Consider the following 23,589-nt stretch of genomic DNA (forward strand, 5'->3'; position numbering starts at 1 on the left):
GCACGTCCGTGTTACCATCTGCTTCCTGCCCCTCCTGAGCCACAGGGCAGTGTGGGGACACAGTTCTCCAGTCCCTGGGCTGGTGGCAGTGCCCTGGAGCAGGAACTGCATTCTATGGACAAGCCTTTAAAAGCGATTGATGTACAGGCATGGAGAGATAACCAAAGGTCTTGTTCCGCTGCAGGAGAAACAAAACCAAAGAAGCCCAGGCGACAGCATGCTGTTACCACTTGTGTAAAAGTAAAACAGAAAGCCAGATACACACAACACAATAAAAAAGAGAGAGAGAGAGACACTCAGGCCTTGGAAAAGCAGCAAAGGACTACACAGTCACAAAAAGTGTGGATGCTTGTGGCTCCCCAGATAATTGCTTCATTTAATAATTAAAACTATCCATTAAGATAATCATGGGTCAGAGTTGGCTTGCTGAAGAAGTTGCCTGGTAAAGAACACAGACGTGGCTGGGCTGAAATAACCAGTTTCCCCCAAACGCTCCCTGGGCCCCAGGCTGACCTGTGGCTGAGAGCCCCACCCGGCCCCATCACCCCTCACTAGGTCCAGTCCCATCCACACACCCCGAGGAGGGACAGAAAGGGTGTGGGGGGAGGGGGGGATGGGGGGAGAAGACGTGAGAAAAAGAGAGAAACATGGGCCATCTTTGGAACAACCGGCCAGATTGTGGTGAAGTCTAGACGGTTTTTCCTTTAGGACAAGTCTTTTAAAGCTGCAGCTGCCTCTGTCAATGTCTTTCTGTTTCAGCAGCTCAGAACGGTGAGAGGTGGTCCTGCCTGGGGTGGGGCCTGCGGCCTCGGGTCTCGGGAGGGTCCTGCCCGGATCAGTCCGCCCACTGAGCGGCCGCTCCGGCAGCTGCCGAGGCTCCGCAGCCCCCCGTTGCACACGCTCAGGCCTGAGCAGTCAGCACTTCAGGTGGCTCTTTCTTATCCGTCAGGGTTAACCTTTGGCGACAGGGAAATCAGATTGGGCAGAACACGTGGGGAAAAGGACTACGAAGCAGACATCCTGAATTATAAGAAGAGGAGGTAGGAACTGTGGGGACATGGAACGGACAAGGTACGGCCCAAGGCAACACGACTGACAGGAGGAGACCCTGGAAGACAACCAGCCTCCCTGTGCCTGAATGTCACCACCTTTGAATCTTCTGGCACCATCTCAGCAGGCTCCTCCATGGGGTGCTGGGCTGGCTGGAGGCCTTTCTGCTTTCTCCTCCCCGCCCTCCGGCTGGGGTCAGCAGCTCCGAGTAGCAAGCCAAGGCCTGCCCGGCCACAGGCCACAGTTCGCTATGGCATATTTCTCTTCTGACTTCCTACCTCCTGCTTCCTGCCGTCGTTAGAGACTAATCTAGCCAGAGTCTCCATGTCTTTTTTATTCCTGAGACGATGTCTCAGGAAACAATATAAAAATGTTGTCTTTCCAATGATAGCTAATGCTTTAGTGTGCTCACCAGATGTGGGAAATGTTCCATCTGATCATCACAACAGCCTAATCAGGTAGCTACAGTCCTTTATCCCCAACTTATTAGGTGAAGAAATGAGGAAACAGGCACAGAGAGGTTAAGTGACTTGCCCAAGATCATACAGCAGGCTAGATTTGAAGCCAGGGAATATGGGAGTGTGTGTCCTTTATCTCGTTCCTGACAGAGCTGGTCAGAGGACTCAGCTTAGATTTGTGGCCAAGGGGTTCATTAATAAATACATTACTCTTAAATTAGACTGTCCTAGGCCCTGGCCGGTTGGCTCAGCGGTAGAGCGTCGGCCTGGCGTGCGGGGGACCCGGGTTCAATTCCCAGCCAGGGCACATAGGAGAAGCGCCCATCTGCTTCTCCACCCCCCCCCTTCCTCTCTGTCTCTCTCTTCCCCTCCCGCAGCCAAGGCTCCATTGGAGCAAAGATGGCCCTGGCGCTGGGGATGGCTCCTTGGCCTCTGCCCCAGGCGCTAGAGTGGCTCTGGTCGTGGCAGAGCGACGCCCCGGAGGGGCAGAGCATTGCCCCCTGGTGGGCAGAGCATCGCCCCTGGTGGGCGTGCCAGGTGGATCCCGGTCTGGCGCATGCGGGAGTCTGTCTGACTGTCTCTCCCCGTTTCCAGCTTCAGAAAAATACACAAAAAAAAAAAATTAGACTGTCCTAGCCCATCGGTCATGGCTGGCCATGCTTGAAGAGGGTGGGGCGTGGACCCAGGAGCATGTCTCACAGAGGAGCACAGACACTTGCACCCCAGAGAGGAAGGCCACAGCCCAGCATGGAGCATGGGGCCACACCCCTAGTGGGTGAGCGCTGAGGGTTGTCCCAGCGCCGGGGGAGGGGTTCACTCCTGCGTGCGTGTGAGAATATGTGAGCACTGCGCTGTGCTCTGAGGGGAAGTCGCCCAGATAAATAAAACAAAGCCAGACACTCTGTCCTTTATCCATTCTAAAATGCATGTTTTAAAAGCTTTAAATGTCTCCGAATTGGGGGGGGGGGCGTCTCTTCTGGTCATTGCCCACCAGCAGCAGTCCTGGCATGATGGTCGGGCAGTCCACGCTCACACTGGCCATACCTGTTCCTATTGCGTGAGCTTCGGTCAGATGATCTGCATGGTTGTCTGGTCCTACACAGACAGATGGGGTTTACCATATAAAATATCCCCCAAAAGTTACACTATGATTTGGTACAGAAACAGGAAGTTGGCACAGGCACAGAAAGGCATGGAAATAGGGCAACAAGACAAAAATTTTAACTGTAGAGCAGCAAGTATTTGTCCTTAGAGAAATGACCGCAATTCCGTATCTCCTGGCAAAGCTATACCCAAGCGCTATGGGACTTCAGAAAGGACGGAGAAGTAGAATTAGATGAAGCCGTTTTGTCACTGAGAAGTGTGCAGGAGAGCGAGCCACACAAGGGAGGTAGAGGAAACTGCTGGCTCCCAGGATAGGTGAAGGAAACACCCAAGTCACTAAACAAAAGCCCCCGATGGGACAGGCGCCCCTGCTCCCAAGGCTGCCAGAAGCACGTCAGACATCCACCTGTCAGAGGAGTCCCGCTGACTTTGACTGGACTTCTAGCAAAAGACGATTTAACAGAGGAAAGAATAAAACTGAGTTTGATGAAAAAGGACAAGGCTACTTGGCTCAAAATTTTACTGACTTCAATGTAGAAGTTCCAAGTGGTAAGAAGAGCAATGTGCTTCTTTCTTTCCTTCCTCCTTTCTTTCTGTTTCCTTCCCTCCCTCCCTCCCTCCCTCCCTCCCTCCCTCCCTCCCTCCCTCCCTCCCTCCCTTCCCTCCCTCCCTCCTTCCTCCCTCCCTCCCTCCCTCCTTCCCTCCTCCCTCCCTCCCTCCTTCCTTCCTTCCTTCCTTCCTTCCTTCTTTCTTTCTTTCCTTCCTTCCTTCCTTCCTCCCTCCCTCCCTCCCTCCCTTCCTTCCCTCCCTCCCTGCCTCCCTCCGTCCCTCCTTCCTTCCTTCCTTCCTTCCTCCCTCCCTCCCTCCCTCCCTTCCTCCCTCCCTCCCTCCCTCCCTTCCTCCCTCCCTCCCTCCTTCCTTCCTTCCTTCCTCCCTCCCTCCCTCCCTCCCTCCCTCCCTTCCTTCCTTCCTCCCTTCCTTTCCTGTACATAAAATGATGTTGTGTCTTATCATACTGGTATCGTTGATTGGCTGAAATCCACTATCTGTAATGAGGGCAGAAAATGACTCGTCTTCATTAGGCAGGCACTGTTTTGATAAGGTAAATCCTGAGGGATTTAAAGGTGTTGGAAGTGAGGCAACACAGTGGGTAACACAGTGGGTGTCAAAGCTGCTATGGTCAGAATCTAGTGACGTCACGGAAATGGCGCCGTGAGTAGCGCGTCCGACAGATCTCCCCAAAATCACAACAAATTTATCAACTAGAAACAGGAAAATTTATCTTCGGAGCAAACTGAAAGCAAAAGGACTGTTATCGCTCGAATCTGAGAGACGAGGGTGTGGAGGAAGCTACCGCAGGGACGTTCATTCAAGCCGCGAGAAAGTTCGCCTGTGTGCTACCAACAAGACCACCCTCAGATGCCAATAAGAAAGAGGAAATCGAATATTATGGATACAAAAGAAAGAGAGGTAACACAAATAGATGTGGAAAAATCTATGGAGAAAAGACTTAACATATTGGAAGCCTTGGAGCTAAATGACAGAGAATTTAAAATAGAAATCTTAAAAATACTCAGAGATATACAAGAAAACACGGAAAGGCAATATAGGGAGATCAGAAAACAACTCAATGAACACAAAGAATATATTACCAAGGAAATTGAAACTATAAAAACAAATCAAACAGAAATGAAAAACTCAATTCACGAGCTGAAAAACGAGGTAACAAGCTTAGCTAGCAGAACAACCCAGATTGAAGATAGGATTAGTGAAATAGAAGACAAACAACTTGAGGCACAACAGAGAGAAGAAGAAAGAGACTCAAAAATAATAAAAAACGAGAAAGCCCTACAGGAATTATCTGACTCCATCAGAAAGAATAACATAAGAATAATAGGTATATCAGAGGGAGAAGAGAAAGAAAATGGAATGGAGAATATACTCAAACAAATAATAGACGAGAACTTCCCAAGCCTGTGGAAAGAACTAAAGCCTCAAATTCAAGAAGCAAACAGAACACCGAGTTTTCTTAACCCCAACAAACCCACTCCAAGGCACATCATAATAAAGATGACACAAACCAATGACAAAGAAAAAATTCTCAAGGCAGCCAGGGAAAAGAAGAGTACAACATATAAAGGAAGGCCTATTAGATTATCATCAGATTTCTCAGCAGAAACTCTACAAGCTAGAAGAGAGTGGACCCCAATATTTAAAGCCCTGAAAGAGAGGAACTTTCAGCCAAGAATACTATACCCATCAAAGCTATCCTTCAAGTATGAAGGAGATATAAAAACATTCACAAATACAGAAAAGATGAGAGAATTTATCACGAGAAAGCCCCCACTCCAGGAAATACTAAAGGAGGTTTTCCAACCAGATTCAAAGAACAAAAGAAAACAACACCACAAGTAACAGCTCCACCAAGAACACAATAAAACCAAACTTAAACTGTGACAACAAAGGAAAAAAAAAAGGGGGGAGAGAATGGAGATTAACAGTAGCAAAGGACGATGAAGTGCAGAAATACTTATAAGATAGGGTACTACAATGAATATGGTAGGTACCCTTTTCATTACTTAATGGTAACCACCCTAGAAAAAACCACCACAAAAACACATGACTTAAAAAAGGTAGCAACAGAGGAAAGAAGTATGGAACACAAACAAACAGAAACAAATGATAGAAAAACAAAAGAGAAGAATCAAACTAGATACAAAACTAACAGAAAGCAATTTATAAAATGGCAGTAGGGAACCCACAAGTGTCAATAATTACACTAAATGTAAATGGATTAAACTTACCAATAAAAAGACACAGAGTAGCAGAATGGATTAAAAAAGAAAATCCAACTATATGCTGCCTACAAGAAACACATCTAAGCAACAAGGATAAAAACAAATTCAAAGTGAAAGGCTGGAAAACAATACTCCAAGCAAACAACACCCAAAAAAAAGCAGGTGTAGCTATACTCATATCTGACAATGCTGACTACAAGACAGAAAAAGTACTCAGAGACAAAAATGGTCACTTCATAATGATTAAGGGGACACTGAATCAAGAAGACATAACAATCCTTAATATATATGCACCAAACCAAGGAGCACCAAAATATATAAGACAGCTACTTATTGACCTTAAAACAAAAACTAACAAAAATACAATCATACTTGGAGACCTCAATACTCCGCTGACGGCTCTAGATCGGTCATCCAAACAGAGAATCAATAAAGATATAGTGGCCTTGAACGAAATACTAGAACACCTGGATATGATAGACATCTACAGGACACTTCATCCCAAAGCGACAGAGTATACATTTTTCTCTAGTGTACATGGAACATTCTCAAGAATTGACCATATGTTGGGCCACAAAGACAATATCAGCAAATTTAGAAAAATTGAAATTGTACCAAGCATATTTTCTGATCATAAAGCCTTGAAACTAGAATTCAACTGCAAAAAAGAGGGGGAAAAAACCACAAAAATGTGGAAACTAAACAACATACTTCTAAAAAATGAATGGGTCAAAGAAGAAATAAGCGCAGAGATCAAAAGATACATACAGACAAATGAAAATGAAAATACGACATATCAGAATCTCTGGGATGCTGCAAAAGCAGTAATAAGAGGAAAGTTCATATCACTTCAGGCCTATATGAACAAACAAGAGAGAGCTGAAGTAAACCACTTAACTTCACACCTTAAGGAACTAGAAAAAGAAGAACAAAGACAACCCAAAACCAGCCGAAGAAAGGAGATAATAAAAATCAGAGCAGAAATAAATGAAATAGAGAACAGAAAAACTATAGAAAAAATCAATAAAACAAGGAGCTGGTTCTTTGAAAAGATCAACAAAATTGACAAACCCTTGGCAAGACTCACCAAGGAAAAAAGGCACAGGACTCAAATAAATAAAATCCAAAATGAAAGAGGAGAGATCACCACAGACATCATAGATATACAAAGAATTATTATAGAATACTATGAAAAATTATATGCCACCAAATACAACAATCTAGAAGAAATGGATAAATTCCTAGAACAATACAACCTTCCTAGACTGAGTCATGAAGAAGCAGAAAGCCTAAACAGACCAATCAGCAGGGAGGAAATAGAAAAAACTATTAAAAACCTCCCCAAAAATAAAAGTCCAGGCCCAGACGGTTATACTAGTGAATTCTATCAAACATTCAAAGAAGACTTGGTTCCTATTCTACTCAAAGTCTTCCAAAAAATTGAAGAAGAAGCAATACTTCCAAACACATTTTATGAGGCCAACATAACCCTCATACCAAAACCTGGCAAGGATGGCACAAAGAAAGAAAACTACAGACCAATATCTCTAATGAATACAGATGCTAAAATTCTAAACAAAATACTGGCAAACCGAATACAACAACATATTAAAAAAATAATACATCATGATCAAGTGGGATTCATCCCAGAATCTCAAGGATGGTTCAACATACGCAAAACGGTTAACGTAATACACCATATCAACAAAACAAAGAACAAAAACCATATGATCTTATCAATAGATGCAGAAAAGGCTTTTGATAAAATACAACACAATTTTATGTTTAAGACTCTCAACAAAATGGGTATAGAAGGAAAATATCTCAACATGATAAAGGCCATATATGATAAACCATCAGCCAACATCATTTTAAATGGCATAAAACTGAGGACTTTCTACCTTAAATCAGGAACAAGACAGGGTTGTCCACTCTCTCCACTCTTATTTAACGTGGTGCTAGAAGTTCTGGCCAGAGCAATAAGACAAGACAAAGAAATAAAAGGCATCCATATTGGAAAAGAAGAAGTAAAGGTATCACTTTTTGCTGATGATATGATCCTATACATCGAAAACCCGAAGGACTCCACAAAAAGATTATTAGAAACAATAAACCAATACAGTAAGGTCGCAGGATACAAAATTAACATACAGAAGTCCATAGCCTTTCTCTATGCCAACAATGAAATATTAGAAAACGAACTCAAAAAAATAATCCCCTTCACGATTGCAACAAAAAAAATAAAATACCTAGGAATAAACATAACAAAGAATGTAAAGGACCTATATAATGAAAATTACAAAGCATTGTTAAGAGAAATCGAAAAAGATACAATGAGATGGAAAAATATTCCTTGTTCTTGGATAGGAAGAATAAATATAATCAAAATGGCCATATTACCCAAAGCAATATACAAATTTAATGCAATTCCCATCAAAATCCCTATGGGATTTTTTAAAGAAATGGAACAAAAAATCATCAGATTTATATGGAACTATAAAAAACCCCGAATAGCCAAAACAATCCTAAGGAAAAAGAATGAAGCTGGGGGCATTACAATACCTGACTTTAAACTATATTATAGGGCCACAATAATCAAAACAGCATGGTATTGGCAGAAAAATAGACACTCAGACCAATGGAACAGAATAGAAAGCCCAGAAATAAAACCACATATATATGGTCAAATAATCTTTGATAAAGGGGCCAACAACACACAATGGAGAAAAGAAAGCCTCTTCAACAAATGGTGTTGGGAAAACTGGAAAGCCACATGCAAAAGAATGAAACTCGACTACAGCCTGTCCCCGTGTACTAAAATTAATTCAAAATGGATCAAAGACCTAAATATAAGACCTGAAACAATAAAGTACATAGAAGAAGACATAGGTACTAAACTCATGGACCTGGGTTTTAAAGAACATTTTATGAACTTGACTCCAATGGCAAGAGAAGTGAAGGCAAAGATAAATGAATGGGACTACATCAGAATAAAAAGTTTTTGCTCAGCAAGAGAAACTGATATAAAAATAAACAGACAGCCAACTAAATGGGAAATGATATTTTCAAACAACAGCTCAGATAAGGGCCTAATTTCCAAAATTTACAAAGAACTCATAAAACTCAACAACAAACAAACAAACAATCCAATAAAAAAATGGGAAGAAGACATGAATAGACACTTCTCCCAGGAAGAGATACAAATGGCCAACAGATATATGAAAAAATGCTCAGCTTCATTAGTTATTAGGGAAATGCAAATCAAAACTACAATGAGATACCACCTCACCCCTGTTAGATTAGCTATGATCAACAAGACGGGTAATAGCAAATGTTGGAGAGGCTGTGGAGAAAAAGGAACCCTCATTCACTGTTGGTGGGACTGTAAAGTAGTACAACCATTATGGAGGAAAGTATGGTGGTTCCTCAAAAAACTGCAAATAGAACTACCTTATGACCCAGCAATCCCTCTACTGGGTATATACCCCAAAACCTCAGAAACATTGATACGTGAAGACACATGTAGCCCCATGTTCATTGCAGCACTGTTCACAGTGGCCAAGACATGGAAACAACCAAAAAGCCCTTCAATAGAAGACTGGATAAAGAAGATGTGGCACATATACACTATGGAATACTACTCAGCCATAAGAAACGATGACATCAGATCATTTACAGCAAAATGGTGGGATCTTGATAACATTATAAGGAGTGAAATAAGTAAATCAGAAAAAAACAAGAACTACATGATTCCATACATTGGTGGAACATAAAAATGAGACTAAGAGACATGGACAAGAGTGTGGTGGTTACCAGGGGTGGGGGGAGGGAGGACAGGGGGAGAGTTAGGGGGAGGGGGAGGGGCACAGAGAACTAGATAGAGGGTGGCGAAGGACAATCTGACTTTGGGCGAGGGGTATGCAACATAATTTAATGACAAAATAACCTAGACATGTTTTCTTTGAATATATGTACCCTGATTTATTAATGTCATCCCATTACCATTAATAAAAATTTATTTAAAAAAAAAAAAAAAAAAAAAAAAGCTGCTATGGTCACAAAAAGGAGACAGTTGCTGCCTCCTGGCAGAAGTTCACCACCCTACCCTGCAGTGGTCCCACTGGAGAAAATCAGCCATGAGTTATTAGATCAGCCTCCAGACTCAACTACAAGTATATAGGAACCATCGAGAGCAAAGAAACATGTTAAGTCACAACCAGACTCTGAGAAACGTTGCAGGACAAGTGACCTGGTTTCTTCAACAAATAAGTATTGAGAAAATAAATAAGAGAGATGCAGTAAAGTCTAGAGTTTAATTAATAGTCGAATGCCAGCATTAATTTCTTAGTTTTGGACAATGTATCATTGTATGTAAGGTGTTAACATTATAGCAACCTGGGTGAAGAGTACTGTACATGGTGTTTCTCATACCATCTCGGCAACTTTTCCACAAATATAAAATTATTCCAAAATAAACAGTAGATTTTATTTTAAAAGGCATATCAACAAATTGCAGTACATGAGCCATGTTTTTTTTTTTGTTTTGGTTTGGTTTTTTTATTCATTTTTAGAGAGGAGAGAGAGGAGAGACAGAGAGAGAGAAGAGGGGAGGAGCAGGAAACATCAACTCCCATATGTGCCTTGACCAGGCAAGCCCAGGGTATCGAACCGGCGACCTCAGCATTTCCAGGTTGACGCTTTATCCACTGCGCCACCACAGGTCAGGCATGAGCCATGTTTTGATTTTGATTTAAACAACTAAACTATTAAAAATGTTACTGATGAGACAGAAAGTTGCGCACTGCGTAAATAGTTGATGTGATTAAGGCAACATCACCCATTCAGTTGTAGGTGTGATAATGGTGTTGTTGTTACCATAGGACCCAGCAATCCCACTTCTGGGTGAATACACAAAAGAATTGGAAGCAGGAACTTGAACAGATATTCGCACGCTCATGTTCGTAGCAGAATTATCTACAATAGGTGAACGGTGAAACAATCCAAATGCCCACTGATGGATGAACAGATAAACAAAATGCGGTGTATTCATAAAAGGGAATATTACTCGGAAGGAAATTCTGACGCATGCTACAACACGGATGAACCTTGAAGACATCGCGCTAAGCGAAACAAGCCAGACACAAAAAGACAAATATTGTATGACTCCATAGTATGTGGTACCTATTTAGGCAAATTCATAGAGACAGAAAGTAGAAGGGTGGTTGCCAGGGGCCGGGGGAGGGGAAGATGGGGAGTTGTTTAGTGGGGACAGAGTTTCCTTTGGGGAAAATGAAAAAGTTCTAGAGACGGATGGCGGTGATGGCTGCACAGCAATGTGGACGAGCTTAATGCCACTGAACCCATACACTTGGGAATGGTCAGAACGACCCATTTTAGGGTATGTTTATTTTGCCACACAAAAAAATAAGACTCCCAGTCTTTTAGGGAAACCTACTAAAACATTCTGCAGATGAAATGATATGGTCTCTGAAATTTGTTTCAGGTAATACAGGAAGTGGGAACAGTGGATGGTGGGGTGAGGATTGGGCAGAGGTTTTCTACTTGGGGGTCCATGGTCCTATTTTTCTCTACTTTTGTGTATGTTTAAAGTTTTACATAAGACAAGAAATTCCAGTGACAAAGGAGATGAGGCCAGTCCCAGTTTCCCCACTGCTCCTCATTCAAGCAAACGGGTGCACTGGCCAGGCCAGCAAAGCCACGGGCCCATCGCTGCACAGCAGAGGGAGGGGGTCAGAGCCCACGTGTAGATGGATGGGACAGAGTGGAGGTCTGCCCAGAGGAGTGCATTTGAGCCGCCCAAGGATATGGGGTCTTCACCCTTTAAGTGACTGTGGTGGGGGAGGGAACACCAGGCAAAAGCAGTAACCGATGCTTCCATGTTGCTTGGTTAACCCTGTCTTTGCCCGGCCGAGCTACCCTGAAATCTCTGACGGGCCTGATCAGCCCAGTCCCAGCCCCAGTCCCTCCCAGCTCCGGAACCAGTCCCTCCCAGCTCCGGAACCAGTCCCAGCTCCGGAACCAGTCCCTCCCAGCCCCGGAACCAGTCCTAGTCCCAGCCCCAGTCCCTCCCAGCTCCGGAACCAGTCCTAGGCAGGAGGGGAGTTTCGGAGCCTCAGCCCATAACCCTTCCCCCCTCTTCCTTCGGAAGCCTTCCCCCTGTCACCAGACCTGGTGTTCAAAGGTGGAGACGTTGGCCAGTCTGGGGAGGAACGTTTCAGCAGAGCTCTGGGGCGGGGGCCAAGCTGCGAAGGGTCGAGTGGCAGCCCGGGGGGTGGAAGGAGGGGAGCACGGGGACTCCCGCTGGCCCCCCAGGTGTGCTGGCAGAGTGGGACCAGCACTTCTTAGGAAGGAGAGCTGATGGGCTCCCAGGTGGCCACCTGGCTTCCACTCTGAAAGTCACGTGCAGTGTGACCTGTCACGTCCCTTCTCTGCGACTCCATCCAGCGGGAGGTGGCACTCGGATGAGTTCCAAGACCTCCGGCCCAATGGCTGTATGAGTCCGTTCCCTCTCCAGGAGGAGAAGAGCCCTGATTAAGACTGTTTTCCTCCCAAACTCCACGTGAAAACAGAAGAGAAAGAAGCAAGGCTGGCTGGCAGGCAGGCAGGCAGGGGCCTGACGAGGGCATGGATCATATCCGAGGGTGGTGCTCTCGGGGAAGGGCAGGGCCTGGCCCCTGTACCCTGCGGGCGAGTGACTTACACACGTCCCCAGCTCCACTTTTCCCCCACTGGCCCCCTGACCTTTGACCTTGACTTCCTAGGTGGCACGATTTGGGGAGGTGAAGGAGTGTGGTTGCCCGGTCTACACATAACTTTGGCCGGATGACAGAAGGTGCTCGCTGCCTTCTGGAGACTTCCTGAGTCCTGCAGAACCACATTCACTCAACCCCCACCCCCAGCTGCTGCCCCTCAGGACATTTCTACCTTGTCTTACTAATCCTCGGACTGAAATTGCACCACGTGGTTGCCCGTGGGGCAGAGTAAGTCATCCACAGGAACACCTACCTCTCTCAGCACCAGACCACAGCAGCTCCTCCATTTCTAGGCTCACAAAGGGGCCTCTCTCCCCACACCACGACGGAGTCCCTTCCTCCCTCAGTGAGGAGCTGGCATCGCCCAGACGGGCAGGGCTGTTCAGGCACCAAAAGGATCTCCACTGTGTTTGACTTGCCTAACTGCCTGGCGAGCCAAGTCTCGGAGAGGCTGCCTGATTCAGACAGATGTTCCTCCCACCCTCTGTTCAAGCCGGATGACACCGGACACTGGCCAATCTCCTCATCTCAAGAGCCTCGTGGCCAATCCCACGAGGCCAGGGTGGCTGCCAGACACCTGGCCTAAGTCACAACGACCTCATAATGGGAGCCAGGGGCCCCACCCTTTTTTAAATGAACTGTGTGTGCATTCTTTTTTTTTTTTTTTTTTTTTTTTTTTTGTATTTTTCTGAAGCTGGAAATGGGGAGAGACAGTCAGACAGACTCCTGCATGCGTCCGACCGGGATCCACCCGGCACGCCCACCAGGGGCGACACTCTGCCACCAGGGGGCGATGCTCTGCCCCTGCGGGGCGTCGCTCTGCCGCGACCAGAGCCACTCTAGAGCCTGGGGCAGAGGCCAAGGAGCCATCCCCAGCGCCCGGGCCATCTTTGCTCCAATGGAGCTTCGGCTGTGGGAGGGGAAGAGAGAGACAGAGAGGAAGGAGGGGGTGGGGGTGGAGAAGCAAATGGGCGCCTCTCCCATGCGCCCTGGCCAGGAATCGAACCCGGGTCCCCCGCACGCCAGGCCGACGCTCTACCGCTGAGCCAACCAGCCAGGGCCGCCCCACCCTTTTTTAAATGAACTGTGTGTGCATTCTTTCTTTCGGGGTCCCTCATTTCAAGGGGTGCCCCAGGCTCAGCCAGCCGAGTTGGCTGGGCAACCTGCACGTTCATCAGCTAGTGAACCCAGTCAGGGCTCAGCTATGTGTTGACTGCTGGCTGTGCACCCAGCGCAGTTTTCAGCATCCAGAACATCAAGATGAGTGAAGCAGAGACAACGTCCCGCCGAGGGAGCTGACACTTCCATGCTGAATGAGACTGTGAAGAAGTTTGTCTCCAGCCTTCTCTTTCTAGAACTCTTCCCTCCAAGGCTTCCATCCCTGTCAACCCAAAACCCACTCTTTCATGCCAAACCCCCTTGGCAAAGGCCATCTCAGCCAACTCTGTTGTGCATTTGCTGTGTGCTAAATGCGTTACGCAGATTATCTCATTGATCTTTCCAACACCCTACGAAGGATGCCCGGCATAGCCTCGGTTTATGGTCGAGGAAACTGAGGCACATCGAGGTGAATGAGTTACCCAAGCCGGTGAGTTGTGGAGCCTGTATTCGAACCCAGGACACCTGGCGGCAGGCTCGGTAGTTGCTGAGCCATCGCACCCCACCAGCTCACTGAGGTCAGGTTCCTGTTTGCAGTGCATCCCTTGGGTCTGCTGTCCCGCCAACATCCCACAGCACCCAAACCAATCCCCTACGCTTGCCTTAATGAGGTTCAAGTGACTGGAAGCCCAAAGCACAGAAGCTTCAAAAAGCAAAGCTTCTGTCTCTCGTGTAGCAATCCAGGCAGGTGCCAGGACTGGCGTGTCACCTCCCTGAGCAGGCTCCTGGTCTCTGGTTGCTCAGTTGCGTGTGGCTCAGGCGCATTGGAGAGCACAGGTCTGCAGACGTACGGGGTGTGCGCGTCTCCGCCTAACACCTTGATTAATTTCAGGATCTCATCAACAAAAGTAACGGCTTCGTTCGCTTTTCCTCTCTCCGTCTGTTCACTCGGGAGGGATCCCCCACCACGATCCCCGGCCACACACTTGACTCAGTCTGGACTCCGGGCGCTCTAAGTCAGTGCACATCACCCGGGAAGATCCTTGCTTCTCCCTTGGGCTGGGTCTTGTGCTTCCTGTGTCCAGAGGCAGGCCCACCATGAAGCTAAGAAAGCTCCAATGTCACTCTACAGCCCCTTCCAAGGGCATGTGCTCACCCGGTCGGTGCTCCTTGTAAAATTTTCAAAGACACATTATAATTGCAAAAAAACTTCCCCCTTCCTCCCACCTTCCCTCCAACACGCTCCCTCATGCAATGCATCACGGAGTAGCTGTGGGCATTTTGGGGTCAGCTGCAGGGAAGCTGAATTGGGGATACATTTAATTGGGGTTCGGTGGGATATATTTACGCAATTTGTAGTCACTTTCCTTTGCAGTTAAGTCATTGCTTGTCCTGATGTTGGAGTAGTGGCTTCCAGGAATACTTCTCTCAACCACTGGCCTGACTCACCCTTGAGATGACCAAATGAAGCAAGACCAGAGGTGGTATCACATTATGAACCGGCCGTGCAGGGCCTAACACCAGAACCATGTAGGCAGCAGAGGAGGAGGAATCAAGTTTGACATGGGTAGAGCCAGTTTGTGGAAAATTCTTCCAATGACAAAAACTAAAGTGTTAAGCAGACCATTCAGTTTTCTATAAAGGCTTATAATGCAAGAGCCTTTATCAAAAACAAGGGGGTTTGTTTTTTTGGTGGAGGGGTCAGGAATAAATGGATAATACAGCATGTAAAATTATAAATGTACCGTACTATTTTGTTCCTTACATTTCATAGGAGTCACACTCATAGAATTTGTAAGAATTCCTGCATTTGTAGGCACAACACTACAATGTTTCTAGGAACAACGAACATTTCTGTGTGTGACTTCATATGTGTTATGCCTCTAAATAAATCAGGACTGCATCTTAGTTTATCCGATGCATCTTCTCATGATGAAGTCTGGCAGTTCCAGAAAAAACAGCAACCTGCATCAGCGAGGGGAAATGACCTGAAGAACTGAATGCTATCGACCTGTACCAGTGCATTATAGTAAAGATAGTACGTCATTTTTCTGAATTTTGTGACGTCTGTGATATTTTCCAATTTTTTTCAAAGTTGTAATTTGTTGGGATTTCTTTCTTCATTCTAAATAAACCTAAAAAACCATTCTTCACACCTGGTTTTCTATTTGTAACTCTGTATTCTTGTCCTTCGGTTCAGCCTCATCAACCTGTAGCCACTCCTCTCTGTGTTTCATGCATTTCTTGTTTTAATGGAACACATGCTCCAATGGTGTCAATATCTTCCTGAGAAAAGGTATGTGAGTTTGTTGTTTGAGGTGTTTTGGAGTTTTTCCTTGTTTTTTGTTTGTTTGTTTGTTTGTTTTGATTCTTGTTTTAGATCTTGGGTGTCTAAAAGTACCCTTTTTCTACCCTTCCACTCACTTGGTAGATTGGCTGTGTTTTATATTGGAAAACAGTGGTGTTCTGAACACCAGGGAAAGGGGCTGGTGTGCGGAACACCTGCTTAGCATTAGGAAAACAGACAAAGTTTGCCTCCACTCTCCTGGCCAACGTCAACATTTTCAAAGGGTGTCAGATTTTCTTGAGATTTCTTTCTCTTGAATGAATTAGCCCTCAATTCCATGGGAGAACCAAGTGCCCCCTTACTTTTTTCACCCTCCTCCTTCCCTCTGGGACTCCGTTTCCCCATCGATCTGCCTGATGGAGAACGTGGACTAGAAGGTACACCCTGAGGCCCTCCAGCTCACAACGCAGTCCCTGTCATAGGTAGAGGCCAGGAGGGGTCATGTCCCCATCTAGACATCTCTGCCTCCTTCGCTGACTGGGAGCTCCCTGTTCGCAGATGTTTGCTCTCCTCTTGTCACTGAGGGCACAGAGAAGGAAGGGAACGAAGCTCCTAAGAGATGATGTCTCACCCTTGTTCACAACGAGAGTAGGAGCAGCCTGGAGAGGCTCAGCTCCACCAAGAATTAAACAGAAGTTGGGACTGAACGGTAGGCGGATGCTTTGCACATCTGGTTCATGTCCCAGCCCTTCCGGGTTGTTCCGGATGATCCTGACCCAGCCTCTGGCTGCCCCGGGGCACAGGCAGGTCTCAGAGGGCCCATGGAGTCATTTGGGCAAAACCCTAGAGTCCATAAAGCACCCATTGCCTCTCCCTGTGGCCCTGAACTTGGTGTGTGGCTTACAGGATGGAAGGAGAAACCACAGAGGCCAGAGACAGAGGCACATCTGCAGCTGGGAGGAGGGAGAGGAAAAAGTGCCATTCATTTTCTCAGCCCAGCAATTGGCCTGAATGCCGCCTGCCCATACCACACACACTACTCCACTCACAACTGGAGAGAGGTGCCCTTGTGGACCCGTGGAGGTTTCTTCTCTTGGCTGTTTCCAGCCTTGTGTATTCATTCATTCGTTCCTTCGTTCGTTCGTTCTTCAGAAATTTAACAAAGCAAGTCCATTTGTAGAAAACCCACCCTGTGCTGTCAAATCCTGCCTCTAGCTTACTCACTGGCCCAGAGACCTTGGGCAGGTTGTAATGCAGCCAGTCTGTTCCCCCTGTAATGTGGAAGGGCTGCTGTGAGCGTTAGAAATACTGCCGGGGCCTGACCTGTGGTGGCACAGTGGATAAAGCGTCGACCTGGAAATGCTGAGGTCGCCGGTTCGAAACCCTGGGCTTGCCTGGTCAAGGCACATATGGGAGTTAATGCTTCCAGCTCCTCCCGCTTCTCTCTCTCTGTCTCTCCTCTCTCTCTCTCTCTGTCTCTCCCTCTCCTCTCTAAAATGAATAAATTTAAAAAAAAAATTAAAAAAAAAAAAAAAAAGAAAACATTATAAACTGTGAAGAAAAAAAAAAAAAAAAGAAATACTGCTGGGGAAGTCCGGGGAGTAGGTGGCCGGCTCGCAGCAGGGGCACCGGCTTTCAAGGCCAGTGCGCCTCCGCCCAAGTCAGGTAGCAGAGGAGAGAGCACGGAGGAGGAAGCCAGGGCTGGGTGACCCACTAGTATTCCCGTTTAAAATGTGGAACACAGTGGCCTCCTCCTTCGGAAGGCAGACTGGCTTCCGCCAAGCGCGACCACCATGCCTTTAGACGAAATGATCTGATCACCCTCAGCCTTGAGAGGGAGGACTAAGCCGGGAAGGTGGCCACAAGTCCCAGCATCTGGGCGGGCAGAGACAGGTGCTGAAGCAGGAAGGGGAGGAGGGGAGAAGGGAGGGGACAAGTCCGGCCAGCTCGAACTCCTGCGGCGCAGGGCGGAACCTGGGCGGGCCCGCCTGCGCGCAGGTGAGAGAACCGAGGAGGAGCGCCCCGCTGCCGGTGCCAGGCTCCGGCGCCCGCGGCTGCCGCCCCGAACCAGGGGCCACAGTCGCTTTCCCCTTCGAGGCCGAGACGCCCGGCAGCCATGGCCGGCCTGAACTGCGGGATCACACTCACTCTGCTGGGGGTCCTGCTGCTGGGAGCCGCGCACCTGCCGGGAGGAGTGGGTGAGTGCGGGGCTGCGAGTGCGCGCGCCGCAGAGTGGCCGCGGTGGCCGGCAAGTGGGCGTCAGCCGGGGAAGGGACAGAGAGGCGCCGGGCCGGAGGATACAGAGTTGGGGCGGGAGCAGAGCAGTCGGGGTGCACGGACGGCGCGGGGTCCCCGAGACCGCCTGATTCCGGGGCGCGCTGCCTGGGGGCGCGGTGGCCGTGCCCTCCAAGATTCCGAGCGACCTCGCCCTGGGCGCCAGCCGCGGCACGTGGGAGTGTCCCCGCGCTGGGAGCCCAGCGATCGGGGCAGGAGCCCGGCGCGGATCGGGAAAGGAAAGAGCGCCTGGAAGCCGAGCGCGGGTACCTGCCCGTGGTGGCGCGCCACGCGCTCTGGGGCTGTTTACCTGGATTATCGGGGGCTCCCGCATGGGGAGGGAACTTCTCTCTCTCTGGCCCCTTTCTACCTCCTCTCCTGGATCAGGGAGAGGTGCAAGGAAACAGGGACTGGGTGTTGGAATAACCCACCGGATCGCCTTGTCCCGTTTCCGCACGCTTCATGCTCGCTCCCTGAAGTTCAGGACCAGGAATAGAAAATGAAAGCGCCAGGGAGAAAACCGCGGAGGCTACCACGTCTCCCGTCCCCGGCTCCCCGCACCAGGCGTAGTGGACTTTGACCACAGAAGGGGGTCGGCAGAATCCGGCGCCCCCGCTGTGTGCGTGAATTTCGAGTCTTTCCGGTTGGGGGAGGGACAACCAGATCCAGGCTGCTGGTGCCTGCGAGGAGGCGTCCCGCGGACGCTGGAACTGTTGAAACAGTCAATAACCTGGTTTCTTGTAAGAGCTTGATTTGAGGCCTTTCCTGAGCCTAGCACAAGTTTTGTGTTTTGTAAAGAGCTGTCCAGGAAGCGATTTGGGGTCTTTGATTACTCTTTGCTGAACCTAAGAGGGTGTTAGTATTTGGCCCATAAGTAAATCAGGGCAAATTATATTCAGGAATAAAACTGAGCCAGCGAAGAGAACATGGGCGTTTCGGTAACAGCTGTCATTATAAATCCAAGACTGGAAAACTTCCTGGTTCCTTTTCTGCCCAGGAGCTAGAACATTTTAAGACATAGTTAAAAAAAAATGTTGTGAACATAATTATTGTAATTCAAGACTGAGTTTTCAAGATTTCCTTTGAAGAAAAAAACCAGTTTAAAAATAAAAGAATAATTTTAATGTATGAATGCCTCCTTAATATACTGATTACAAAGCAAAAATAAATAAATAAAAATAAGAAAAGAGGCTCTGGCCGGTTGGCTCAGTGGTAGAGCGTCGGCCTGGCGTGCAGAAGTCCCGGTTCGATTCCCGGCCAGGGCACACAGGAGAGGCGCCCATCTGCTTCTCCACCCCTCCCCCTCTCCTTCCTCTCTGTCTCTCTCTTCCCCTCCCGCAGCCAAGGCTCCATTGGAGCAAAGATGGCCCCGGGCGCTGGGGATGGCTTCTTGGCCTCTGCCCCAGGCGCTAGAGTGGCTCTGGTCGCAACAGAGCGACGCCCCAGAGGGGCAGAGCATCGCCCCCTGGTGGCCGTGCCGGGTGGATCCCGGTCAGGCGCAGGCGGGAGTCTGTCTGACTGTCTCTCCCCGTTTCCAGCTTCAGAAAAATACAAAAAAAAATAAAAAATAAAAATAAGAAAAGAGTAATTTAGCGAATGAAAATGTGTGTGAATGTATGTGTGAGAAAAATGTGTGCACAGCCCACTTGGGAGCTGAATTAAAATTCTGGGAATTGTCTGAGATGTTTCCGGTTGTTTGTGATAACAGTTGAGAAGTCATCCAGTAAGAAGAATACAGTTTTACCAAGGCATTACTAATGACAAGAACAACAGCTGGTCCTGAACTGGCTTCTGTTGCCATCTGGTTTCTCCCTGTGGCCCAGGGAGGCTGCCGTCTGGGCTCCCGGAGCTCAGGTGGAGTCCTCTTCCCAGTAAGTTCTCTACTGTGGGAACCATGTCTCATGGTTTGGTATGTAAATACAAGGAAGCCTAGGAACTTTCCCATTTCACGTTCTTAAATCCTTTCTCTGGTCTCAGAAACCGGCCCTGTGAGGCCACATTGCATGCGGAACTGAGGGCCATGCCTTCGTGGTTGGCATAGTCACCTATTACATCTGCTTTGCCTCAAGTCTCGGGTTTGGTCTCACCCATGGGGACCTTTGAGAAGTTACTGGAGTCTGTCCTGAAAGGAAAGAGAAAGACAGAGAGAGCCGTGGCACTCTTAACAAAGACTCGGCAGAGGGACAATGAAGTTGGCCTCACCGTGGAGCTGCAGAGTAAAGGGAAGTTTGCTTCTTGGTGTGGTGCGTTTGTGTGAGTTTGGTATTCCCACCCGCTCCCCCACTTCCAAGAGTGAAGGGCTGGTTTAGCTGCAGTTATGGCCTTGTTACAACCTCAGCTTAGTGGCTTTCCAAGAACCACTCAGATACCAGGGTCTGGGTCAGTGACCTCATTCTTGCCGCCATTGTTTCTTGCCAGAAGTGTGAGCAGATCTCCAATGATGTGTGCCCTCACCCTGGGTGTGTGCTTGTCATTCTTCACGTGCAAATGAGCTGTGCAAATGAGCTGCCAGCTGGTGTCTGGAATGTGTAGCTGGAAGGACTGATGAGTCCCCCCTCCCCTGTACCCCCACAGGTTTGCATGACTTAGAGTCGGATGCTGCGGTATCACCTGTGATGACTGTACCCTGCCCCACCCCCTAAAACTCTTTGGTGTGTGTGTGTGTATTTTTCTGAAGTGAGAAGAGGAGAGGCAGTCAGACTCTCACATGCGCCCGACCGGGATCCACCCGGCATGCCCACCAGGGGGCGATGCTCTGCCCATCTGGGCTGTTGCTCTGCTGCAACTGGAGCCATTCTAGCGCCTGAGTTGGAGGCCATGGAGCCATCCTCAGCGCCTGGACCAACTTTGCTCCAATGGAGCCTTGGCTGCAGGAGGGCAAGAGAGAGATAGAGAGGAAGGAGGGGGGGGGGAGAAGCAGATGGGCACTTTTCCTGTGTGCCCTGACCAGGAATCAAACCCGGGACTTCCACATGCCGGGCCAACGCTCTACCGCTGAGCCAACCGGCCAGGGCCTACCCCAAAACTCTTCAAGAGGTTCTGCCAGGCTTCAATGCAGAGGGAGTTGAAAACAATATTTTAAATGTTTTAGGTAATATATAGTTATTTTATAAACATTGGCAATAAATTTTGGTTAAAATGGAAAAAGTCATCTGTGAGCAAATTACCCTGGTCATATTGGTGCACAGTCTGTGTGTGTTTGTGTGTGTGTGGGTGTGTGTGTTTAAAAATCAAATATGGGACCATCCCATTATATGGCTTTAACCATTCCTTTCTGTTGTACATTTAAGTTGCTTTTCATTTTTACTACAAAAGATAGAACATGTCCAACAATAGAGGACATCAATTCTGATAGGTCTGTTCAGTGAAAAGGCATTAAAAATTATGTAGCACAGATTCTGTAAAGACAAGACACGTTGTTACCTTTGTGACAAGGTTATAATATAGTATGAGTTGGATTATCCCATTTTGATATATCAAGAATGTGTTCTTGTGGTTATACTGTTCTGCACATTCTTGGCTATTTTGTTTGGCTGAAATTTTGAAAACAGAATTGCTGAGATGAAGAGAGCCCTGGCCGGGCAGCTTGGTTGGTTAGAGCACCCTCTTGAAGTGCAGAGGTTGCCGGTTCAATCCCCGATCAGGGCACATGCAGGAATAGATCAATGTTCCTGTCTTTCTCTCTCCCTTCCTCTGTTGCTAAAATTATATATATAATTATATATATATATAAATAGACTAGAAAAAAATAAAAGTGTTAGGGCTTTGGATGCCTGTTTCCATGCTGCCCCGTGGGGAGTTGTCCTGTCGTCCTGGTGCACATTGGGGCCAGCAGTGTGTGAAAGCGTTTCCCACAATCTTCCAGGCCGTCACCATTGTTTCTCCAGCATCTATGAAAGAAGCATTTCCCTTCCCTTAGTTTTCAGCAAGCAAGGTCTGAACAATGTTAGTGGACACTCAAGAACCTTAGGAGCGGCTCACAGTCCAGCCTCACCTACAACTGTGCTCAGCAGAGCTGACCGGGCTTGGACGCAGGGAGGGGGGAGGGGAAGTGTGCAGAGTGCGCTGGTCAGAAGGATCCGTGACTGAGGTCAAGGTGGGTGGCGCAGTGAGGGATGACAAGACCCCCAATAGAGAAGAGCCATAGCTAAAGCGCTGGGGGATTAAGAAAAGTTCACACCCTTTAATTCTCATTCTAAATTATAAAAATTATCCCACAATCAAGTTATTTCAAACCACTTCCTACAACTTTGTAATTAGCCCATCCCCTTCTCCTAGGCAGCTGGTGACATTCCAGCCAGCCAGGCAAGGAGAGCCAAGACTCCCCCCTCGCCCCACCTCGATGCAGCCTTGGGTTTGTAGTCGGTACATCAGTGTTTTAAAATAATAATTGTCATAGCTACTACTTGTCATAGCTGACACAGTGAGCGTCTACTCTGTGACAGGCGCTCTTCTGAGCATTTTACAGAAGACATCACTTCCGGGTCGCCAAACCGCTTACAGGGTTTTTCCCAGTCACTTTCCGAGAGCTGACTTACAGAACCCCCGTTGTTAGACCCTCAGGACACCTCCACTTCTTCCTGACACTCCTACCTGTTGTATTTGCGATGTTAGTCGCAACTTCTTCACGTCATTTTGTTTAAAATGTTGCGTTGTGTTCGGAGACATAAGTATATCCTTCCTAAATAGATGTTGGCCAAAAATAACTTTGGAGCATGAAACATCAGGTCTACAATTACTGAATAATAAAGACTAAGCTGTTTTCTCCTGAGAAAAAGTAAATTGGGAAGGTGACCTTGCGTAGACCTGGTAGTCATTAAGCTCTCTGTCCTCAAGCGAGTACTCTTAGGAACCTTCCTGCATGGAGAGGCACAGAGAGGCTGAGGTCACCTGCCCAGGGCTACCCAGCTGGTAGGTAGTGTAGTTGAGGTGGCAGCCTGGGGAGTCTGACACCAGTGCACGTGCCCCTTTGCACAGTGGGACTCCTGAAGACAGCGCTTGCTAGCCTTAGAGGCCGTGCCTGCACTCAGGACATTTTTTTTTTTTTTTCTAAAGCTGGAAATGGGGAGAGACAGTCAGACAGACTCCCGCATGCGCCCGACCGGGATCCACCCGGCACGCCCACCAGGGGCGATGCTCTGCCCACCAGGGGGCGATGCTCTGCCCCTCCGGGGCGTCGCTCTGCCGCGACCAGAGCCACTCCAGCGCCTGGGGCAGAGGCCAAGGAGCCATCCCCAGCGCCCGGGCCATCTTTGCTCCAATGGAGCCTTGGCTGCGGGAGGGGAAGAGAGAGACAGAGAGGAAGGAGGGGGTGGAGGTGAAGAAGCAAATGGGCGCTTCTCCTATGTGCCCTGGCCGGGAATCGAACCCGGGTCCCCCGCACGCCAGGCCGACGCTCTACCGCTGAGCCAACCGGCCAGGGCCCATTTTTATTTTTTTAAATCAACATTTACTGAGTGCTGTGTTCAAATTTGTTCTAGGGATGTGTATATGTTTCAAATTTTAAAAGACAGTTTTAAAACTGTCTTTAGAAAAAGAATTACCTGTACACGGTAACAAAAATTCAAATAGTACAAAATGGTGCAAGGATAAAAGTGTATCCCCTGCGACCTCTGACCCCAGGCCTCCTCCCAGAGGGAGCCGTGATTTCTTCCGAGCTATCTACACATGTAGGTGTTTATGAATACCTCCCTTTTTTATATTTTTTGTTTATTATTTTGTTGTAAATTTTCCATTGATTTGAGAGG

The 23,589-nt window shown here is 47.8% G+C and overlaps 1 protein-coding gene across 1 annotated transcript in view; it reads left to right on the forward strand.

Annotated features, from left to right (window-relative positions):
- The first annotated feature begins 17,542 nt into the window (after window positions 1-17,542).
- The window catches only part of CDCP1 (CUB domain containing protein 1), a 49,124-nt gene continuing 43,077 nt past the window's right edge, over window positions 17,543-23,589 (forward strand). The window contains exon 1 of the mRNA XM_066351260.1: window positions 17,543-17,766. Coding sequence (XP_066207357.1) covers window positions 17,685-17,766 — 82 coding nt within the window. The 5' untranslated portion in view covers window positions 17,543-17,684. The remainder of the gene's footprint in view (window positions 17,767-23,589) is intronic.

This window comes from Saccopteryx leptura, chromosome 10 (genome assembly GCF_036850995.1).
Source record: "Saccopteryx leptura isolate mSacLep1 chromosome 10, mSacLep1_pri_phased_curated, whole genome shotgun sequence".
NCBI lineage: Eukaryota > Metazoa > Chordata > Mammalia > Chiroptera > Emballonuridae > Saccopteryx > Saccopteryx leptura.